General features: G+C 38.0%; 1 protein-coding gene across 1 annotated transcript in view; it reads right to left on the bottom strand.

Moving 5' to 3' along the window:
* LOC139670992 (dynein axonemal heavy chain 5-like) overlaps positions 1–24,239 on the bottom strand; it is a 151,398-nt gene that overhangs the window by 61,497 nt on the left and 65,662 nt on the right. The window contains exons 48-59 of the mRNA XM_071553150.1: positions 19,456–19,545; positions 19,121–19,357; positions 18,436–18,603; positions 12,958–13,164; positions 11,341–11,670; positions 9,787–9,993; positions 9,457–9,699; positions 8,515–8,669; positions 5,721–6,385; positions 4,918–5,198; positions 4,349–4,564; positions 801–968 (exon numbers count right to left, since the gene is read on the bottom strand). Coding sequence (XP_071409251.1) covers positions 801–968; positions 4,349–4,564; positions 4,918–5,198; positions 5,721–6,385; positions 8,515–8,669; positions 9,457–9,699; positions 9,787–9,993; positions 11,341–11,670; positions 12,958–13,164; positions 18,436–18,603; positions 19,121–19,357; positions 19,456–19,545 — 2,967 coding nt within the window. The remainder of the gene's footprint in view (positions 1–800; positions 969–4,348; positions 4,565–4,917; positions 5,199–5,720; positions 6,386–8,514; positions 8,670–9,456; positions 9,700–9,786; positions 9,994–11,340; positions 11,671–12,957; positions 13,165–18,435; positions 18,604–19,120; positions 19,358–19,455; positions 19,546–24,239) is intronic.

Below are 24,239 nucleotides of genomic sequence, written 5' to 3'. Positions count from 1 at the left end.
AATATACCATTGATACAGTGGCTTATTCAATAAGAAACTGAACATAAGTACAGCAGAAGCATAACTGATTGAATGTATTTCTTCAGAAAAGAGCCATAAAAAAGTAGAAGCATAAAAGAGTAGAAGCAATGATTATAAATCATTATATAAATATTCAAAGCCCTTTTTTTCAATGTGCTCATAAATGAAACATTTCCAAGACAATAAGCTGTCTGTAGGAATGCAGACAGCAGCAGTGGATCCCCTTTTACTGTAGTTCAGTGTTACAACAGAATCCTGTGCCCAGTCACTACTTACTTTATTATCTATGTACACTTGAATGTAGCAATTTGAAACTCCAAAATTTTTTAGAGAGATGAATTCCAGCTAAATTCATTAAAGAATACTTCTGTGCCAAGAGTGGTTTCTCCTCTCCCACACTCTACCCAGATTCACAATGAGTAGGCTCCTTCCCAGACCAGCAGGACCGAGGAGTTTTCTTGAAGCCATAGTGCCTGGCATCAAGTCCCAGGGCAGAGAGGGTATCATTATCTGCCACTTACAACTAACCAGGCTCTATAAAGAACCCACTGAAAAATTACCGTATTCACACAAGTAACAAATGTACCACAGGGTAGCTGTGCAAGGGGAAAAAAAATGGCTGGACATATTTAAAACTGTGTATGCTTGACTTCACAAACAGATATGAAGAAACAAGAATCTCTTGTAACTCATAATCTTTTTTAGCCAAGGTAACACAACATTTTTTCCACCTGACTATATTCATCCCTAAAAAAAGTAAAATAAACAATATGAAATACCTTAAGAGGAAGAACTTCTTTATTAATACCATAGAAGTAAGCCATTGCTTGTGTCCATGAGCAAAGACCTGCTACATTTCCACACACTTTTTTAGCAGTCTCAAGATTATAATCCTCCATATCCAAATAAGGCTCTAAAAGCTCCACAGTTTCTGCTGTAATTGAATCCTAGTCAATGGAAAGGAAAGATAATTTTTAAAATGGATTTTAGATTAAGTTTTGCTTCAGAGAAACACTTTTATTTTTAAAATCATGGGGCTACCACTTCTTAACAAAGCAGCACTGTTGTCTTTCACTCTTATAAGGGACAGATTAGTAGTTTTCTATGAACTCATGAAAATAACTCCTACTTCCATTTCAACAGATTGACTTGAGCTGGCATTTAATATCCCTATTTGACCCATAAGATTTACAGACATTACTTGCACTCACAGCTCCATTACAATTTAAGCTGATCTAATTTATTGATGCTGCAACACTATACCTCCTTTCCTTTCCCCCTCAACCGGATGTTCTTGCCCCATCTTTAATACCATCACCAATGCTCAGTGACTTAGCTTGGAAGTTATCATAATAGCATATCGTAATATCATAATTACAGAAACACAAGTCAGGGAACTACTGATTAAATTTTTTCTAGTCTAGTTCCTAGAACAAGCTCCCCATGGCATCTTACAGGCACCAATGTGAACACAGCTAAGGGAGTCAGACATGCAGCTTTAGGAAGGAAAAGAGTGAAACTGCAAGGCACTGACTTCACTTCCCTAAAGCTAACCCTTGCCACTAACCTTAGAAGAGATTTCTTTTCAGCTGTTATTCTAATATCAGCTTTTTTCTCCCTTTCAAGATCTGTTGAAAACATGAAAAGGCAGATCTTTGATGATTGTGGTTAATCTATAATTATGTAAGTGTTAGAATAAAATGGAATTCATCTCCTTCAGCAATGTAGAGAGTAGAAGAGCTTATACAGGGTAACAATGGTTGCTTAACAATGGAGGTGTTAAGAATCATCCTCTTTTTTTTTTCCTTTTGGCAATGTATTAATGCTTTCCTTTTCATGCATCTAAAAATCAACCACCATTTGTACTGTCAAGCAACTTACCCTTTTCCTGTTTTCTGCACAGCAGAAAGCACTGCCTTGTACTTGTCTGATCCCTAGCTAAGCTAATAACAAAGATATTCACCATATTATTCCCAAGATTAGCCATGGTGATGTTTTCGCTATGATCATTTGCTAAATTGTAAAATAGAGCTGGACAAACATGCTGCCTTTTTTTCTCTCCAAACAGTTATGAGCTAGCAAGCTGCAAAGGTTAAGCAAAGACCAGTCAGCAATGGCACAAATCTCTGTTCAAAATTTGGAAAATGTCACACTTTTCCTTCAAAACAATGAATTTTAACCCCAAAGAACTAGTATATTCACTAATTTTCATAGCCTAAAATAATTAGGAAATAATAAAAATCTCACAAATAAGTAAGCAGTGTAGTCTATTCAGAATTCCAAACAGAATAAACTTTCTTGTCATATATCGTCAGAAAAGAGAAATGAGGCAGGAGGAGATGTTCTAGTTACAGGGGCTGGGACCAGCTTATCACTGTGTGGGTGTAACCAAAACAGTGTATTCTACATCCTCTGTTAATTTCTAACAAATTGTTAATAATAGATCATTTGCAGCAGCTGCCCAGGTCACACCTGACCCCTCAGGCTTCAAGCTGGGGGTGTTAGAGAACCCTGTGAGACAGGGTCTTCACATCAATGATGCGGGTGTCATAACTCCCCTCCAAGGAGTCATTAGCACCTTCACACCCAGCCTGAAGGGTCATATCTGCTAATGGGCCATCAAAAAGATTCCAAAAATATCCCAGGACCCACCAAGTTAAATTACCCATTGTGAAACTTCTTGCCCTGGGGAAGGTACTGGGCATTCTCACCTGAGCATATATAATCTTTGGGTCTTGGGACTCCTGGTGCCACTCATCAGATCCAGAGGACCAGAACCTCAACAGAACTGTGACTGTCACCATCATCCTCACCAAGAGGTTTTCCTTTTCTTTTACTTTGTACTCAGGGGGACCATGTGGGTCTCAGCACAGGGGCTATTGAACACCATTCTGCTCATGCTCTAGGGTGCTGGGTTATACTTCTGAGTTTTGTGGGTTAAAACCAATTCTTTCTCTATCACTGTATTTATTGCAATCTTTTTATTAAATTGTAACTCTGACTTGTAATCTCTTTTTCATTTGGGTTCATTTCTCACAGAGGTTTACCTTTAAACCAGCACAGGATGACAGCATGTGAAGTACCTCACCAGGCACAGAAGCAGCCCAGTATTCTACACCAAATTCATCAGTATCACTTTCTGCAAGAACTTGGTCCCACAGAAGTTGTTCTGACTCCTCTGAGTAAAGTTAAATGTTTTGCAAACCACCAGCAGGAATACATACACTATTAATAAGTGCCAAAACTGGAAGTCTCATTAGAGAGAGGCTTGGGTATGGAGTGCATAATTAGTCCCTGCTATCTTTAAACTCATTTCCTCTTTCTCTTTTTGAAGATAGCCAGATCGACAGCCTCAGGAAGAAACTGTCTGCAGAGGCAGTGCAAGTTTCCACATGGTGTCTCGACAATATGGCTCCCTGGGAGAAATGGCTCCTGGGGATAGTGAGAATGAACTTTACAACAAAAACACTCCAGCAGCTTAGAAAAGGCATTGGCAAAATTCACAGCTGAAATAGATTTTAAAAATCAGTGTACAAATGAAAGATTATTTTCTGCAACATTGCCAAAAACCACAGGTTTTGCTGAAACCTGGTTGATTTTCTGAAATTAAAAGATGCACCATGATTCTGCTGTTTCATATTCCAGCCTAGGTATATTTCTGGTCCAGCTACCTGTGACATCTTTCTTGTCCTTGTTACAGAGAATTTTCCCTTGTCTCACAGCTCAGAGAATCTTGCCATAAAAAGAAGATTTTGTTCTGACAGAAATAAAAGCCTGTGTTTGATTTTATTTTTCTTACAGTTGGTATCAAGATTCTCAGATCATTCTTCATTTTGCTACTTTTCTAGTGAAAGAACCCAAAAGTCCCCAAATATGTCAGTATTTCTCCTGACATGATGATCATTTTCTTCCTTGTTTTCTGATAGCTCCCTACCAAAGTGGAGACAGAGTTCTAGAGTGCCTTACAGGCAAACAGGCCTGATAACATTGGAGAAGGTGAGCCATTTGAATGATCAAGAGTGAGTCCTTCCAAGGCAAACTCCTACTTAGAAGCAGGAACTGCCTGAATAAAGATAACACTAAGCTTCTCAAGTTTTGGTCTAACATTTGCGATACTTCTGTCTGCCATCAAAACTCTGTGGCCCAGGAGAAAAACTACTGAAATAATGAACCATGAAATTGAAGAGGAGTAGAGTCACAAAGGTACCTACAACTATAGATACATGAAAGCCTCATCTGTTTCAAACTACCTTTGACGGCAGAAGACACTTTCATGTAAACTCTGAAGACAGTTACGGGAGCAGTAGTGTCCCTATTAACTTCTTACCTTCTGAAAAGTAAGTAACATGCTAAGAAATCCTGAATTATTCATTAGCTTCTGAGCCTCGGTCCATGATGGCTTCACACCAGGGCGTTCTTGATCCAGTGTTACAGCGTCTATTTTTCTTTGGAATAAAAGTAGCACACAATCCATAATCCGCATTATCAAGTGGGGAGGTTTACCCAGTTTGCGAACAGTTGCAATGTCAGCAGGTTTTATTGTCTGAAAAATTATAAAAGAAAATAGTCCATTTATCTAAGCAGTCACTCAATTGCAAAGAAAAATTATTTTGGATGACCGTATATGGAATGCAATTATTGCAGGTTTACAGGTCACTCTGATACACTTCCACAGAAAGTCCTTAAAGGTAGTACCACCCAGTAGCTGCTTTATTATCTGATAGTAGAGTAGTCTCATCTTAGCTCTTCGCCTTTTCAGTTTTCACATTTTTTTCAACAAGGATTTACAGGCCAGTGCTAGTTCTTTCAACCTCATTTTTTTCCCCCAAGTCAGAAGCATAAGCCACATTATTACAAATGATAATGATTCACTACAGGCATGTTCAGAATTCTGACCTGCAGGGCTGCCTCAGCTTCTTCTAGTGCAGGTCTTGCAGCTTCAAGTTTCTCCTCTGCAGCTGCTTTATCAATGGCAATGTCGTCAACAATAGCCTGGGCCTTGTCTTTTACTTTTTGCACCTGCATTTTCACTTTTTCAGCAGCGTGTGCTTTCATAGTTACTTCCAATAAAACTTCATCAGCTTTTTTTGAAGCTACAGCCAAATCTTTCTCCTTCATAGCCAACTCTTCAGAGAGTTGATTTACTGAAACCTCAGCTTCCATCAATTTTGCAAGACCTGTGGTGGACAAATTCCATTTTAGGAACAGGAAGATCTACTAAGAGAGAAACCTCAGTGAAGCAATGTGGATATTTAAAACGAGTCACTCAGATTCATATTTAGGAATGCCAGTGAGTGATTCCATTTGTTAACACTAAAATTAAGCAGGGGTAATATTGTATTTTTCTTTTCTTCAAAAGGTTTTTCAGAGAGATTGAATATGAACATTTACTTACCTTCCATAAGATTTACTTTTAGTATGCTTAAATGTGAAAACTGGGATCTCATTAGTTCCTTGCCATGCATACATGTCAAAGAAGAAGTTTCAAGTATTTTAACTGCTAACTAATAATCTGAACATTCATGAAGTTCATTGAAAGAAAGCCTCTGCATATTTTTTAATCACACGCAACACAACTGGAAACATGAGTCTGTTTCCAAATGAAAGTGAGCTCACAATTAAAGTTCATTCTTTTACTGAGATTTTTCTTAACCTTTTAAAAACAAACAAAGAAAAGAATCAAACAGATTTTACAGTACCTGTTCTCAGGCGTTCAGACAAACATCTAACACTGGCAAACTTCTCTTTGTAAATAGCTTTGTAGCCTCCAATGAAGTGCAGGTAAGATTTTGGAGTCACAAATGTCCGTCGCCTGTATCGTTCAAAGTATTCAGTACATTTTTCAGCTACAATATCTTGAATTGTTCCCATGGAGTTAACAACACTCTGTTTCACTTCATCTGTACATTCAATATGGTAGGAAGCTAAAAAATGCTGTGCAACTGCTACAAGAGCATCTTTAGGCCAGCGCTGGAACCAGTCCATGGTACAGCCTGAAATCAGACCTGGAAATTTGAGTGCACGAGTTCTGAATTTTTCCCCAACAGGAGAAAAACAAAGAACCACATGCAGATTATTCTGAACTCGAGTAAGAAAGTAATTATAAAGATTTTCACCAGTGGGAGTACACCTTGGGTACTCCTTCTTCATTGCCGGTATCAGGTCTTGTGTGATTTCACCTATTTCATCTCGTGCAAAAAGATTGGAGACTTCACCTGAAGCCAAAACATTGTTCAAGTACTCAAGAAAAGATTCATCCCTGAGTTCATTGTCCGTGAATATAAAGACAATGCCCTTTCCTTTTTGGCCAGCAGTGCGATACAAGATTTTCAGATCATCCAAGAAGTTGGTGGTGTTGTATGTTCTAGAATAGAAAAGGATTAAAGAGAATAAGAATTACAGATCATTTTAGGAGTTATCTATCAACAGGATCAGCTTCCCTAAGGCAAGAAAAAACATCTAGAAAATAAGTTAATACCATATCTCCTGGTTACATATCTCAGGTTTTTCTTAAACATTTTCCCAAAGTGAATGCTCAGTAACATAAATCATGTGAAAGGAGGTTAAATCAACAAAGTAATGTGCCAGAAAAAACGACGGTGAGAGCAATACTATGTCTAAGGTAATGATAATGCTGCTTTGCATCCCCACATTTGCAGATGTAAATTCTTTATTAGACATGTAGGTTAATACAGCTGGATTAAATTGTCAAGTATGTTTTGATACCTGTAAACCATTACATAAGTACAGCTGGATTATCTTTAGAAGATATTGAGAGCAGGTTAGAGGAAATCATTAAGAGACAAGAGAAAACAAAACTGAGGGGTTTATTGTGTTACATGGTTAAACTAAAATCAAACCCCAGAAATGGTGTTTGAACATTATCACTTGGGCTGATCAACTCTGCTGCAAATGAAGACAATGACTGGTTCTGTCATTATGCGTCTTACAGCTGGTGCACACGGGTAACATTCAGATGAAGCCCACACAAATTCAGCTACAGATTTCAGATAGTACAATATAAAATGGAGTAAAGTAAGGTTAATAAAATGGCAGGTTTTGTCCTTACCTAATTAAAGCTGAAATTAGGACCTTCTGTTCTTTGAAATTATTCTCTTATTTCCGAGAATATCTTCAAAGTCCTAAGTAATTCTTGCAATACATGCATGACCTATCCTTCCCTATTTGATAGCCTCTATTTTTTATATTAAATATGCCATACAGAAAGTGTCCCAGTTCTCTTTCAGCTCCATCTTACCTCTGTTCTATAAATACCCCTAACTCAAGCACTGCAGAGCTTGTAAAACAATCTAGCTCTTCAGTTTGGATATGTCAGCTACAGTTTTTACAGTGATTTGTGGCATTCTGATAAGAACAGAAGAATTTCTCTGCTGAGTCAGAATAGCAGTCTATCTAATTCAATAATCTTAACACCAGCAATGGGAAATGATATTTAGAAAGAAAATATGAGCCAGCATCCACTTTTCACTGCTCATTCTGTTCTTTCCCCCTCCATATTCATTGCCATTGTATGAATGCTAAAAAGTATGTCCATCTTGTCCTCTCAGTGTCCCATTATGAATCTGCTGATACTGGGTTCACAGCCTCCTGTGGCAATTTACAAAAGCTGACTATCTGCTTGGTGAATACACACTTTTAGCTACCTGCTTTTAGCCTGCCTCCAGTTAGCTTCAACAAACTAACCTTTCTAAGTGATTGAATCATATATCTTAGCCTTATTAATGCATTTTGAATCTTGCAAGTCTAGGGACTCTGTTCTGTTACTCTTCATTTTTTCTTTCCCTCTTATTTTCGTTCCCACCATTCATTTGCTCTGCTTCTGGGACACAGGAAAAGATCGTGATATATCTTTCTTTCTCTTTCCTTTCACCAGAAACCACATAACATTATTCAAAGACCTGATATATGTCTCTAAGGAATGTTTCTCGGCATGTTAAATAGTTTGCAAAGTGAAATACACTTTGCTGGTCCTCACTGCTCACCCTATGTCAAAACAGACACAGAAGGAAGACAGTAGTTACTTTCTAACCCTTCCAATTTTTATAAATTACTGTATTGCAGCACTACATAATATTAAGTCATTGACAGTAGCTGTAATAATATAGTCTGACTACATAAGACTCTATAGAAAAAGTTACTATTTCAGAATTTGCCTACTATGAAGCATACACCAGCAGATTAATCCATGTTATTTTTAGTGCAAAATTGTATTTTAGTGGGACATCACAGAGGTGCATTGCAGACGCCAAAGGAAAGACATAAATCTTGTGAAAAGCATAAAGTCAGAAAAATAAAGACCCACAATCTGTCCATTACAGACTGTTCATTTGCACAAATACTTTTGATCAAAAATATTGTTTACAACAAGGGATAAAATGTTTGAGAGGTTTGCATTTCTTTAAGTTTATTGTGAGACATTCATTTCTGTGGCAAATTAAGGAGCTAATCTCTATGTACATTGTACTGTGTTACCTTGTTAAAGTAATCTGAAAGCTCTCATATCCAGCAATATATGATGCTAGTCTGGTCAGACTCTGTTTTCCAGATCCACCCACACCCACCAACAGTGCATTTCCTTGTGGAGTACGAATAATCCGTGATATTTTAATCAAATGGATGATTGCATCCTGTATATTGAGAGAAAAGGGGATGAAGAGATATAAAAATAATGCAAAATATAATAAACTAGAAGCATGTCATCAAGTAACTGTCTCTCAACAGCTAGGTGAATAGTCTGAAGCCTATACCAAAGACTCAGTCCTATAGCTATCAAAATCAACAGATTTCCCCCTGACCTCAGTGGGCAGAAGTGCTAGCCCAAGAGAAATGTTCTTATATGAAACAATGTAATATGCGCTGTTCGTAGTCAGCAGAGCAGACAGAAGGGGACAGAAGGAAAAGTAGAAAGGACTCTCCAAGCCTTTTAGCTGAGCTATTTCCAGGGTCTCTAAACAGGCTGACAAAAGTGAAATACAAATACAATATAAATATTTCTTATTCAACTGTTGTATTTATCTTAAAGCAAGAACTAATCTGAAAGGCCCTAAAAACCTACCGAACCACCCAGTCTAAAGTATCTTGCATCAAGACCTTTGAGAAGGAGGTAACTTTAGGGAAAGCAAGAAGACATTCACAAAGTGCACTGTATAAACAAATGAGTTGTGCTCTGCATCATGCAAAGAAGGAGAAAGAGAAGATGAGGATTTGCAAAGAGATGGGATCGTTTGTGGGAGTGTAGGCAGCTGAAGGCAGCAGCGTGGCTTTATAGAGTTCATTTGTAAGGCTCTTTGGATACAGAACTAGCCATCCTGAGCTGTCTCCAAAATAATGGGATGGAAATATATACAATCTCTGTATCAGTAAGTGCAAAAGACCAAACAATTTCTGTACTAATATAATTACAAGCAGTAATACCTTGAAAAATACTAAATCCATCTTTGTTCCTCTGACAGTTTCATTGTACTGCTGCATGAACACCTGTAATCTTTCAGCCAAATAATTCAAAGATGGAATAGGCTCGTAAATTTTTGGAGCCTTCAACTCTGTCTCATTGGGTTCATCTCCGGTGGTCTCTGGGACATCACGCAAGAAATCCACAAAGTGTAACTCTGTAGATTTATCTTCAAACAGATTTTGACCATGTTCTGCAGAAACAATCTACAACAATACATTAAGGATTGCTTCAGTAATGAAATACATCACTGGCCTCTTTCTATGGCAAATACTAAACCACTATTTGCTTACGTTTTTCATTGTATCTTCAAACCAGTCTTTATCACTTTGGCTGATGAATCTGTCTGCAATAACACGCCTGCATTCATGTTGGAACAAGGCTACCAAAACACTGATGTTCTGGCAGACATCAGAAGTAACTGTAAGTATTCCTTGCCAAATACGACTGAGGTCTCGTAAATTGAAGATGTAATGAAATTTAGCTGGAGTTGGTAACATCTGCAAAATAATGTCATAAACTACACTTGAATAACTGCTAAAGAAAATTATTTTCTACTTAGTATTAAATGAATATGGAAATTTTCAAAAACTTCAGTCTTCCATTAAAGCAGAAATACATGCTTGGCATTTAAGAGACAAAGGTAAAAATGAAGAAATGACATTAGCAATGACCAGCTCTTTAATTTCACATATATTTCACTTGAGTTTCTTTGAATCTTTCAAGTCCCAGGAACATGCACTGAAGGGTAGCCAAGACAGGTTAGTTAATGATGGCATTGAAGTCCACATTAAAAATGTCAGCATTGCTTAACCTGTGGTGTTGCTCCTGCCCTTTCTTCCAGATCATTTCTGTTACTCTCTTTTGTCCTTTCCAAGAGCATGTGAGGAAAAGTTCATGAGGAAAAGGGAATATAGATGAGGAAAAGAAAACTAAAGAGAGCAGAAAAAATAGAAAATAATATTTGGGGGAAAAATTACAACTTGGCAAAAGCTACATTTTCTCCATAGGAAGTTAATTAGCAGTAATAAGCACCATTTCTGTTGAATATACTCGTCAATATTGCCGAGTCAATAGTTTCACTAGAAGTCTCTCTATTTCCCTGTGTAAACCAATTTTATTTCTATAAAGAGTTGTTTGTGAAATTCTTACCAATCTTGTCTGGACTAGAAAATATCATTTAACAAATCCCTATCTTTCCACCACTCTCCTCCACCTTTTTCTTTAAAAGAACAAATTTGACAGACATCTGTATGCTGTAATTTTACTCTTTTTAAATTTCATTCTATACCTAAATTTCTCCATTTCAAAGGAAAATTTGCTTTGGAATTGCAGTTAAATGTTTTTAACAATCTGTTTGAAATGGGAAAAGTCAATATTTAGAAACTACTAAATACCGGATTTCATTTGTTTTGAACTGATTTCCTCTTTGCCGCACTTGACTCTTTTCTTTAATTCAGATCTTTAAATTTTGTCACAATACCAAACATCTTTACAGAAGATTCCTATATAATTTTTAATTTCTGGTTCCTTGTGCTCTCAACATTTTCTCAGCCAGAAGATCTCTGAATCTTCTTATCAGCTATGCTTCCTTTGTTGTACATATATATTCTTATATATACACACAAATTCTTTTATTACCTATAGAAGACACTGCATGTGACTATGTTTTTAGTCAGCTAACTAAGGCCTGAGTGTAGTCAATTCAGAACAGAGGCACCAGCAAGCAGTTCTACACATGGGTCACAGCTTCAAAGTATGAACACACACGACAGTACAAAAGGCCTGGGTCACATGTTTCAAGGGCTTAATGGGTAATAATAGTAGATAATAATAGGTAATTTTACCTTTCCTTTTGTTATTTGCCAAACCTTTCGACTTGTAGATACTAATGCTGAAGCCAGTTTACATATTTCTGCAGGGAAATGTCGCTGTTCACAGAAATAACCTTCAGCTATTGTTTGAAATATTTTATCAATAGAGGAACTAGAAGGCAGTGTGCAGTTGTAGATGGTGAACTGGCGTTTCAGGCGCTGTGGAATGTCATTCCGACCTCCTCCAGGGTGAATCATAGCAGCTACAAACTGGATGTCAATCACATTCGTGAACTCTCCTGGCTTCTCCAAACTGTAGAAACCTTCCTGTTCCATCAGCTGTCTTACAATCTCATTGGTGATCTAGATATCAAAAAAAAAAAACAAACCCCAAACCAAAAAAAAAGAGGAGTTAAGTGTTTCAGGGTTCTCAGCATGCAACATGGCAACCAAGCACTCAGATGCAGAGGACTGGCCACATGTAAGCTTTCTGTGATAAGTAGTTGTGGACAGGAAGTCAGACATTCAGCTAGATTTGCATGATTTCAATTTAAGGAAATTCAGTACTTAGAGTTTTCCATCCAGACTATATATTCAGATTGACAGCGGCACTTAAATACTGACAAGGAACAGTTAATTTAGCCCAAAGTTTAGTCACTCACTCACTTTTATAGAGGCAGTGAGAGACCAGGATTACAGAGCTATATTGGAAGCAAAAAAATTACTTTCTCTCAGCAGTATTTTTTTTAAATTTAAGTCAGATTTTCAGAGTATAGGTCTATAAGTATTCATTTATCAATACCACAAGACAGCTTTCTAGTCCTGAATGTCAGCTATGATCAAAGAAATTTTTAGGTTGCAAAGGACCTTTGAGATCATTGAGTTCAATCATTAACCCAGCACTGCCAAGCCCACCCACTAAGTTGTGTCATTAAGTGCCACATCCACATATCTTTTAAATATCTCTGGGGATGGTGACTCCACCATTTCCCTGAGCAGCCTGTTCCAATTCTTGACAACCCTTTTGGTGATGAAATTTTTCCCCAGTGTCCAATCTAAACCTCCCCTGGCACAACTTGAAGTCATTTCCCCTTGTCCTATTGCTTGTTACCTGGGAGAAGAGATCAGTATCCACCTTGCTACAACTTCCCTTCAGGCAATTGTGGAGAGCAATAATGTCTCCCTTGAGCCTTTTTTTCTCAGTGGTCCCTCAGCCTCTTCTCATAAGTCTTGTTCTCTAGACTCATTGCCAGCTTAGGTTTCTTATCATAGTAACTGCAATTTAAAGTCCAGAGCAGCTTGAAAAAGGAAATCTCTTGAGTGCTTCTTGTATTTGCATGCTTCCTTTCCCAGACTGGTTCTGAGGATTGCTAGTTTGAAAATTCTACTGCAGGTAACCAAACCAGAAGGCTTAAAAGGTACAGTGATTGCACCAAGCAGCTAGAAACTGTTCCTGATCTTTTGGGAATGACAGCTTATTAGTCCTGCCAAAACTAGCTCAGGGAAATTGTTTTTAGTAAACATACTTGGTCTAGTCCATATTATGATCTTTTTTCTAAACTGTCCTATATTTGTAACCCACAGATCAGTATTTCCATCTGCAACAACAGTAAGACCACCAACTCTCAAATGTTAGTATTTTCCTTTTACCTGATCACCCCACTCATTAATCACAGGCATGTTGATGTCATCAATAAAGACAGTCATTTTCTTCCCTCCTGGAGGACCATATGTGGTGCCCATTCTTTTATCTATGTAACTTTCTATGCTCCTTTGGAACATATTTGGCTGAGTTGCAGAAGAAAAGTTTAGGCGTTTGGTCAAGTGAACATCAGGATCATACTTGCTTGTATAGTTCTGCAAGACAAACCAACTTTAGGTGAAGTACACCAGTAAGTAATTTCAGATTAATTCAGCCAAAAGAAGATGCAGATGCTCAGCAGCCCTGCAAAAATCTCAGTCCTGTGATTAACTTCAAAACCTCAAAACCCAGTTTATTTAAGATAAATATACCATCTGCAACTTGAAATTCAAACAAACTGTCAGTTAATGCTTTGCATAAAATTTCTAAGTATTAAAATTTATAAGCGTTTAATAGACTTCACTTAGTGTTACAACAAATAGATATGTGCCAACTCAAGATGCAAATAAACTTTGCATTAGCAGTTGTCAGGGTTTTTTGTAAATTCAAGCCATTAATGAAGATCTACTTCAGCAGACTGCAGGAACAAGTGAAAATCCGAATCCTTTTTCATGTTTACACTACAGCACCATCCCTTACAGCAAAAGCAGTGTAAAGGAAGAGTAGTTTAAAACTAAACCCAGTTACATTGCATTTACTGATGGTCATCTTCTCTTAGTGAAGAAAGGAATTCTTGAATTTTATGAATACATGCAATTCCCACGGTTGCTGAGGATGCCCTAAAGCAACAAAGTCCCACTGTTCATATTTAGGGAGGCTTCATAATAAAAACACGTAACCCCAGAGTCACATATAGAGAGAGTATAGGAAATGTCCTGGGGCACTAAAAATAGTATTAAAAATTCTGTATTTCCAACATAGTTTCTTTTTAACTTTTTTCATCTGCAAACATGACAGAGTTGAAAATCACTTACATTCTTATCTGTATAAGAAGGTTGCCTAGAAATGTTCCCATTTTGGTACCTCTGAAAAATAAATCTATCCCATTGCTGATAAAGAGCTCTAAGAACAACTCCACTGAGACATACATCTGTGTGACAACAGAAAGGAAGGTACAGCTAAACACCTTTAAAATATTTAGATGAATATTGTCAAACTGTTAATTTTGTTGATATGGTGATCATAACTTAAGAAAAAGTGCCCTTCAGAAGAAGGTTTTACTCAGACCTCACACAAAGAACAGTCTACACACACAGTGTATATGCAACAGTCCCGTATTTGGTGAGTAGTCTTGGAGGTGTTGGTGCAGGTCACTGCTCAGACCTCTTCTCAGCACTCCATCAATTTGTACAACACTGATGTACCAGGTGCAGGTGCCCAGGTGTTGGCAGCGGGCACTGTGGGGTAGCCCCTTGGGAGAAGAGGATGGGTCTTCCCCATGTCAGACACAACTGGCTCCAGCCACCTCCAGCAGACACACTGAAGACACTCAGCCTATGTAAGAAAGGGCAAAATGCTGCCTGCAAGCTGAGAGAGAGAAGTGGGAAAAATGTGAGAGAAACACCCCTGCAGACACCAAGGTGAGAATAAAAAGGGCAGGAGGTGCTCCAGCACAGATTCTCCTGCAGCCCATGATGCAGACCATGGGGAGCCAGACTGTTCCCCTGCAGCCCATGGAGGTCCACAGGGGAGGAGATATCCACCCGCATTATGGAGCAGTTCATCCTGAGTGCAATCACACAGCACCTTCAGGGTGGACAAGGGATTAGACCCAGCCAGCATGGGTTTAGGAGGGGCAGGTCCTGTCTGACCAACCTGATCTCTTTCTACGATCAGGTGACCCACCTGGTGGATGAGGGGAAGGCTGTGGATGTGTCTATCTGGACTTCAGCAAGGCCTTTGATACCGTCTCCCATAATATACTCCTGGAAAAGCTGGTAGCCCATGGCTTAGACAAGTGTAGCCTCTCCTGGATTAAGAGCTGGCTGGAGGGTCGGGCCCAGAGAGTGCTGGTGAACGGAGCTGCATCCAGCTGGCGGCCAGTCACCAGTGGTGTTCCCCAGGGGTCTGTGTTGGCTCCAGTCCTGTTTAACATCTTTATTGATGATTTAGATGAGGGGATTGAGTCCATCATCAGCAAATTTGCTGATGACACCAAGTTGGGAGGGAGTGTCGACCTGCTGGAAGGCAGGAGGGCTCTGCAGAGGGATCTGGATAGACTTGAGAGATGGGCTGATTCCAATGGGATGAAGTTCAACAAGGCCAAGTGCCGGGTCCTGCACTTTGGCCACAACAACCCCCTGCAGCGCTACAGGCTGGGCACAGAGTGGCTGGAGAGCAGCCAGGCAGAAAAGGACCTTGGAGTACTAATTGACAGGAAGCTCAACATGAGTCAACAGTGTGCCCAGGTGGCCAAGAAGGCCAATGGGATCCTGTCCTGTATCAAAAATAGCGTGGCCAGCAGGACCAGGGAAGTGATCCTTCCCCTGTACTCTGCATTGGTGAGGCCACACCTTGAGTACTGTGTTCAGTTCTGGGCCCCTCAGTTCAGAAAGGATATTGAGGTGCTGGAGCGAGTCCAGAGAAGAGCAACAAGGCTGGTGAAGGGACTGGAGCACAAGTCCTATGGGGAGAGGCTGAGGGAGCTGGGGTTGTTTAGCCTGGAGAAGAGGAGGCTCAGAGGTGACCTCATCACTGTCTATAACTACCTGAAGGGAAGTTATAGCCAGGTGGGGGCTGGTCTCTTCTCCCAGGCACTCAGCAATAGAACAAGGGGGCATGGGCTTAAGCTCTGCCAGGGGAAATTTAAGTTGGATATCAGAAAAAAATTTTTTACAGAGAGAGTAATCAGGCATTGGAATGGGCTGCCCGGAGAGGTGGTGGATTCACCATCCCTAGAGATCTTTAAATGCAGATTGGACGTGGCGCTGGGTGCCATGATCTAGTAAATGAGCTAGAGTTGGACCAAGGGTTGGACTCGATGATCTTGGAGGTCTTTTCCAACCCAATCGATTCTATGATTCTATGATTCTATGATCCCATGGAGGACACTATGCTGGAGCAGGTGAATGCCCAAATTGGTCTGTGACCCCATGGGAAGCCTGCACTGAAACTCCTAGAAGGATCTACAGACTCATGGAAAGAGAAGCCTGGGCTAGTACAGGTTTTCTGGCAGGACATGTGACCCTTTGGCAAACCCACACTAGAATAGTTCATAAAGAGCTTCAGCCCTGGTAAGAACTGTATCCCATGGAAGGGACCCCATGTTGGAGGAGGGAACAACTTGAGGGCAAAGGAGAGACAGACTAGAGCTGTTCTGGATGGACCAGAGCCCCAATTCTTCATCTCCCCTGTGCTGCTCTGTTCTAGTAGAGGAGTCAAGACATGAAGGATCGAAGGTGAGCCTGGGAAGAAGAGAGAGGTGAGGACAGGGTGGTTTTAGTACTTTCTTTGTTTTTCTCCATCCAATTCAATTTTTAATTAGAAATAAATTTCAAAGAGTTCCCCAAGTCAAATGTAGAGTTCCCCAAGACAAATGTTTTTCCTGTGATAGCAGTTGGTGAGTTGGGATTTCCCTGCCTTTACCTCAACCCCTGTGCTGCTGAGGGAGGGAAGGGAACCAGTAGCCGGGCAGGGATCTTACAGTTGGGCAAGGTCAACCCACTGCAACTAGGAATTTCCAATCATTCAAAAAATATGCTTTTGTTTTAATCATTATGGCATTTCAGAATGTTTACATGGTAACTATAATATTGCACAATATATAAATGAGAACTATCTTTGAAAAATAACAGGTTGTTGAATGGGATTGCTTTGGTTAGTTTAACTGTCAGAAAATTTTCAACTTTCTTATACCAATTTCTTGTTACATTTTTGGGGTTTGCAATTTGTGAATTAATAGTATAGAGAACAAAGGTCACAAATTAACATTCCATTGTAAGTTCTTTATAATTTATACTGCAATTTATATATTGCCTTACTTAACATTGAAGATTATTCAGATTAATTTAGATTACTACCTGAAGTGTTATATATTAAAACCTTTTTTTTTTCTCATGAAACCAACCGCTTAATCTGGAAATTTCTTTTCCACAAGGTGTAGTAAAGCAAAATTCTACAGCAGGTGAAAGGGGAACAGTTGTGAAGGCAGATAACACTCACTCCTAACCTTAAATGAGATCAAATATCTACTGGCATTATGCTCTCTTGTGCAAGGAATGTACTCTGCTCTGTAGCATAGACTCAGGGTAAGCAACTCCCAAGAATCAGCTCCAATTATTTTTAGGGACAGGAACGGCAGCTGAAGGCTGGAGGTTGCCAGTATCTGGACAAAATCCAGCATGCGGAATATCAAGACCAGCACCCAGACCCCACCTCTTCACTCTGCTAAAATAGTTCTCCAGCTGGTGCCAGGAACAGAAGTTGACATTACACCGGCATGCATATTGGCATCGACAGCCAAGCTGAAAAAGTAGTTATTAATGGCTGCTGGCATGGGTACAACTCACTTTATGTCAGGGCTCAGAAAGCACATGGCTGGAGGGCACAAAATGGCTCCAGATTTTAAGAAAGCCAAAGGTCAGTTTAGGCCAGTGTTTTTCAGCTATTTTCAATTTCAAGACCTCTGCAAATCCTTCAGTGGAGGTACAGATGCCTGTATGGCACAATCAGCTGTCCCAACAGCAGATCAGTTTCATTCAGCTACCTCTCCTTCAACAAAGAGTCTACAGACTCCACTGGAAAACACAGACATCATGCTGAAAACCATTACACTTATATTTTTTCAAGTAGGGGATGCCAAGTTTCATATGACATCTGAGGTTGTTCTGCCTTTTGATTATTGACTTTTCTGTAGTAAGTCATTAATATTTGTAAGTGACATGTTCAGTCTGCACCATTTAATAATACAGAACACATGTACTTCTTTATTTAATAGCAATCCTGTTGTGACTTTCTTCTAAAGAAAGAACAATATGTCATTTTCAGTGAAGAAATTTGAGAAAGCAGACAATAAACAATAAATTTACCCTTTGAAAACAACTCTGAGTAAAGAAGGAAGTTTTTTCTCTTCAGTCTGGCTTATGAAGAAAGGCTGTGCAACAAGGGTCTACAAAAGATCGCTTCATAAATGGCACCACTGACAACGCACAGGAAAATAAAAAAATTCCCCAAGGATCAATATTTTCTTAGCAAATCTCCAGTCTGACTTCTCAAAAGAAAAGAAACATGTAAAAGGGTATTTATCACATGACCTCGTGGCCACAGTTAGCAAAGTTTAAAAGAAAACTTTATATTAAAATGTAGACATTAAGGTTTTTTTGTTGTAGTCCACGTGAGTACTGGCAAAAGGCCTCAGTAAGAATGCTAGTATGTAATCTGAATTAAAATCAAACTAAGTTTCCATTTCAATTTAACATTTGTGCCAATGTCAATTATCGCAATGTGATCATACAAATACATTACATATGTTTTTCCATTCCACCTACCTTAATCATAACTGTTTTGGCTGTTCCCTGTTCCCCAATTAGCAGAACAGCTTTTCCTTGCCTCATGATAGCATGCATTAGAAAGTCTGTTCGGACACTGTCTACGTTTGGAACTAGAATGGAAGTATATTCTGGTACTGAATCTTTAGGATAAATATATTCAGGAACCTGCATTAGAAAGACATGCATAAAGCTGGAGAATTTTTACCTGCCCACACAATCACTTTACATAAGAACACAAAATCAAATGTACTTTATAAAATTTACATTAGCAAAACTTTTCTTCCTGAAAACCAAGCATCCATTTGTAATCAATCAGTCCCTTGCCAAGCTTTTCTAAAGGGATGTTAAACTGACAGGATATTTTCATTCCACTATTCTCTAGTACATGATGAAACCTCTTCCTTGCTGGGAGTTCTTAAACAGTAGAGCAATACAGTAGGCAAAGTTAAGGTCACCTTTGTTTCACTTCCAAAGCTAATTCAAATACATGTTTCTATTCTCTGCCAAAGATACTTATGGAGAAAAAGAAAAACATCTTTCAAAAATGAAACTCATGAGCATTTGGTAGGATTAATCTTCCTAACCGAATTATATCAAGTTTGAAATAATCAAATAACGTGGCTCTTACCAAATACATCTTGTATACACATTAGGAAAACTTAACATGTTGCAGCATACAAACCTTTTTTGACCAGTGCTCCCACTGGCCACAGGAATTGATTCCAAATTCAAACATGGTTTCTTCTCCCTTCACAGCTGGTAGTTCTTTCACTGCAGAGTGCTTCCGTAGGAACAGCTCCATTTTCAGCTTGTCATCTGGCTCCAAAAGAGCTCCAGCTGACCACATCACAGCGAAAACGAACAAGCGAGCAAGATGTTCCTCACTGAGCTGCTTCTCATCTCGGTCAGACAGTAAACCCTGCAAAGCAGATGCAATATATAACTACTGCCCTCCCAGAACAGTGTCCCAGCACAAGTAACAGAATCAGAGATGGAAAAATAGAATGCTGTATCTACCTGTAGGAGGTCAATAGCCTGTTTGATGTACATGCACTCTAAAATTGACATTTTTGGTGTCACAGCAGAGAAAACAAAATCCAGCACATCCTGGGGGGGAAAAAAGGTTCAATTAAAGATTCTGTTTATCAGTTTCAATGGTATGATTTATTCTTGGATTGGACCAATTTCTTAATTTCAAATATAATCTAAACTTAATCCCAAACAATATTTTCCCCATTTCTGGGATTATAAATATTCAGATTTAGATGATGATTTTTTTAATACAACAACATATTAGAGAAACAACTTGGATGTACCACGTCAGCAGAACTATTCATATAAACTCTATACAGTAATTTCCTGAAGAGCAATTTGAAGGCTCCTTTTCACTTACATCAGGGATCTGCCATTTGTGCTCTCCAGTGAAGATTTTAATCTACCATTGCCATTTTTTGAAATAGGTACTAGAATTATGTATATAAATATATATATAAACACAGAATCACAGAAGATGCCAAGTTGGAAGGGACCTACAAGGATCATCGAGTCCAATGCATAACCTCATCACTACAAATTCCTGTCTATCTGATCTGTTCTGCCTGCACCATAACATTCCCTTTGAAACCAATACTATCATTTTCCTGTAGAATCCTGACAGGATCCAAAGGGAATTTGGAATTGATTTTAATAGAACTTGGACTTTCCTCAGGTTTCTTCATAGTGATGGCTACCATGCCTGCCTTTGTCAAGTGTTCTGCAACATCTTAAGCAAAGTTTCAAACTGATGTTTCAAATTGATTTTCAAATCTCTCTGAGTTTTGCAGTGCACAACTGTTTTAAAATATCAGCTGCCACCCATAGTACAGACTGATGCAAATTATAGCCTATTTCCACCTTCATGTAACAGCCTTTAATGTAATTTCCTCACTATGCATTCCATTTGCCTTCATAATCTTGGAAATCAACACTGCCCCCTCATTCTGAGAAGTGAAGGTATAACAGGGACACTGGGAGATAGTAATTTTGAAGCAATTCCACTTACAGCTATTACATCCTGTCAGGGAGAAAGCTAAGTTAACAAAAACATTCAATCACTAAAATATGGAAACAATTACCCAGGTATTTTTTAAAAATTACTGAGCTGTTCACCCACATACTCACCAGCTTTGTTTCTATAAAGTTTTCCAAGTACCCTATGCTGATATTTATTGGCACAGAGACTGAATTAAGATTTTTACCCATTCTCCTGAGTTCTATCTCACTAGAATACCAGGTAACACATGTAACAAAAATACATATTGTGATTGAAAGAAACTCCATTATGCATCTTAACCTAGAGTTGGGCCCATGGATGAGTGGTCTAAAAAGACAATCTTAATGTGGGCATGCATAGAATCATAGTATGGGTTGGGTTATAAGGGACCTGAAAGCTCATCTAGTTCCATCACCCCACCATAAACAGGGATGCCACTGTCAGCTTGCTTTTTTTGATACTTCTTATTGTGTAGCAAAAATGCTTCCACCTCTGTGTGTTGCTTTTTGTGCTTTCCCTCAAAAATGCCTGGTTTTCTCCTAAGAGTACACAGGATGCTCAGCTGAGTTACTGTGGGGGTTGTGAGTGCCACAAGGGAGTGCCCACAAGCATTGTGGGAAATTAAAGTCTAAAGACTTTTAGAATTTGGACCTAAATATCAGTGAGATTCAGGTTCTTAATCTGTAAAATAGACTAGATGTCTCATAGGGCACTGTAAATTGTTTAATAATTGATGTGACACACACAGAATAAAGATATTTCATGCATCAAAGTATTCTGTACTATCAAGAGCCCAATTTTCACCAGAACTAGTTTTATGGTGCTTATGATTCCAGTGAGGTTTCTGTAATTCTTATTCTTTGAGTTTATGAAAAAAAAAATCAGTTTCACATATGCTAGCATTTTATTACTACTATGATTTTTAAAACAATACATGGCTGAAAAAAGGATGCATTATCAAGATAAAATTTGCATGAATGAACTTGTGTGAATTGTTAGGACAGGAAAACTGTAAAAATGAGTTGGGTTGTAACAAATACACATAAATTGTGAAGAATTTGGATCAGACACTTGCTATCCCTTACAAGGAGACTGAAAAATGAAGTCAGATGCTAAAAACTCATATGAAAAAAAGATTCTTTTGCAGGATCACTATGGACCTCACTGGACTGTAGAACACTCTTCAGGACAGGATGTTAGAAACACACTAAAAGGGTTTAGACAAGCACAAGAGCAACTCCATAATGTAAAGTTATTAATATTTGTAATTTTAATTTTAACATCAGCATTTAAATATTAAAGAAACTCCTTGGATTATATATTCATCTCTGTGGTCCAGCAGCAATACCAGGCTTTACACAAATTGGCTTAGAGTGAGATTTAATGTGGAGGGGGGAATTAATCATACCTGAAACTTCAGTTCCTACTAGACTTTTTTCATTTAAACAATACATAGACATACTGAAACTTATGTTACTCACATAGAATCCATCACTGGTTTGAGCTTCACAGTTTCCAGACAAACTTAATAACACCACTCAGGTAATTATTTTAATTATTTCAGTTCTTTGAAACTATTTCAGAGAATTACTTCCATTAGCTAAGCAATTCTGTTGCTTACACGTAGCAGTACCATTCACAGACAAAGCATTGGCAATAGAGCTTCTAAATTTAAAAGCAGAGTTCTTTTATAGGGGTGGGAGTTTACTGGAAATTACTGCTAAGCAGGAAATGTTGCTGACAAGAAAGGAAGGGTGAAAGTAAAATCCCTCAAACACTGTTTTTAAAAAATCCTGTGGAAATAGAAAGGTCTATAAGATAATGTTAAGTCAAAACAAGGTTAATTTTGGGGGTTTGTTTGGGGTGGGGGTTTTTTGTCTTTTTTATTTTGGATTTTTTTAATGTATCCTTTTGACTGCTTCCTGACCTTTTTTATATGCATAAAAACTGACGAATTACAGTGTAATTTATAATACACATTAAGAGAAAAAAATTTGTTCTTTCCACTGATTCACAATTATGACACTCTGCCATTTCCTCCTCCATTACTGCTACTTGCTCTATCTTTACTAACAATGATTTTATCCAACATGAAGATTTTCAGTGACAAATACTATTTTGATTAGGATAAATAATGAGAGTTTTTTGTAAGGCATTTAGAATTACTATAGCAGTTGTCTTACATTTATTTTGAATTTAAATTGATTTCAAAAAGTCTCTGTATGTCTACTGAAAGACTGAGTCTCCTTAATTACTCTATTTCCATCTATAGCCTAATATTCATTTTCTTTGAAAAATCAGATATTTGTAGGATGTTTGTATCCATTCTTTTCTTAATACTAGCATTAAATTCACCAAGATCTATATTTCGGGGTTGACTACTACTGCTGATGCATCTTATTTCAAAAATTTTCTTTTTGAATTTTACCCTTTTTTATATGGGAGAAAATAACTATAAAAAGAGACATGTGAACACAACAGTAGTGTTACTCTCATCTGTAAAATCACTTTTATTGCTTCTATTATTTGAGAAGCAAAGACAGCACATTAAAAGTGAAAGAAAACTGACAGCATGACAGCTTTCATTTACATTTTGATAGTTCTAAATGCAGCCTTCAGCACTGAACTAACTTCATATTTCACTGCATTTTCATCTCTCAATCTAATAAAATACATATTTTTCTGGACTTTATTGCAATTGCTTCAGGCTTGGGCATTTTAAATGTTGTTATTATGTTTTCAGAGCAAGTTGTAGCATAAAATATAAATAGAATGGTGACAAAGAAGCAGTAAATTGACCTACATATACATTACTTTGGAAACATATTTTAAAATTCATTATCAGAATTGTTTTTCTTGCTGCTGCAGTAAATACTATGTTGTTTCATTATGTTTTGGAGGTAGAACAAAATGAATAGCTTGTTAAACATTGGTTTTAAAGCAAATGGGCACTGAAATGAAAAACATTTGTAAGAAGAAATTTGTTAACATTTCAGGGCATTCCTAACCTATATCAATCATTGCTTTTATCATGACATATAGAAAAACCTTCCTAAAATGTCACTCAAAGTTCATTAAAAACTGCATTTTTAAAATGCAACAGCAATGAAAAATATTACAGGAGACAACCCCTGTGAAATTCAACACAAATTATGTAAGTAAACTGACAGGAGCAAGCTGATGGGAAGCCAAGGTGTAGGGACAGTTGCATTTACTACAGTGATGTTGAGGAAATCAGAAGTTAACAACAGTGAAAGAATTGCAAAGACATAAGTATTTCTTTTAAAAAAATCCCAAAGCAAAAATAAATACCTCGATGTAATGGAAAAAGTATACAACAGAGACTATGCTTTTATACCCACTATTGAGTATAACCATCCACAATATTAGTGAAACCTTTCTAATGATTCAGTAAGCTAAGGCCAAATGGAGATGGAAAAACATTCAGAATTCTTGCTTTGGATCTACTGATTGAACACAATTTAGTCAGACAATGTAACGAAAGAGACACCATTTCAAAAATCTCCTTTAGAAGAGAAACATGGATAATAAAATCACAAGAGACAACTATAGTCACCTACGCTGAGCTTCTGTACAACACAGAGCACAGAACTATCCCAGATTAATTCAAATTATAGCATGTCTTTTAAATCTAACTAATGGAACAAATGCATTCCTGTTTTCCCAGAGTAAATCTATCTTAATTTCTTTCTGAATTTACTTTTTTATATTTAAAACAAACAAGTTTACACATTTCCTTTGTGTATCC

This window comes from Pithys albifrons, chromosome 4, assembly GCF_047495875.1.
Source record: "Pithys albifrons albifrons isolate INPA30051 chromosome 4, PitAlb_v1, whole genome shotgun sequence".
Lineage (NCBI taxonomy): Eukaryota > Metazoa > Chordata > Aves > Passeriformes > Thamnophilidae > Pithys > Pithys albifrons.
The sequence above is the reverse complement of the archived record's forward strand: the minus strand, read 5'-3'. Positions and strand labels throughout refer to the sequence as shown.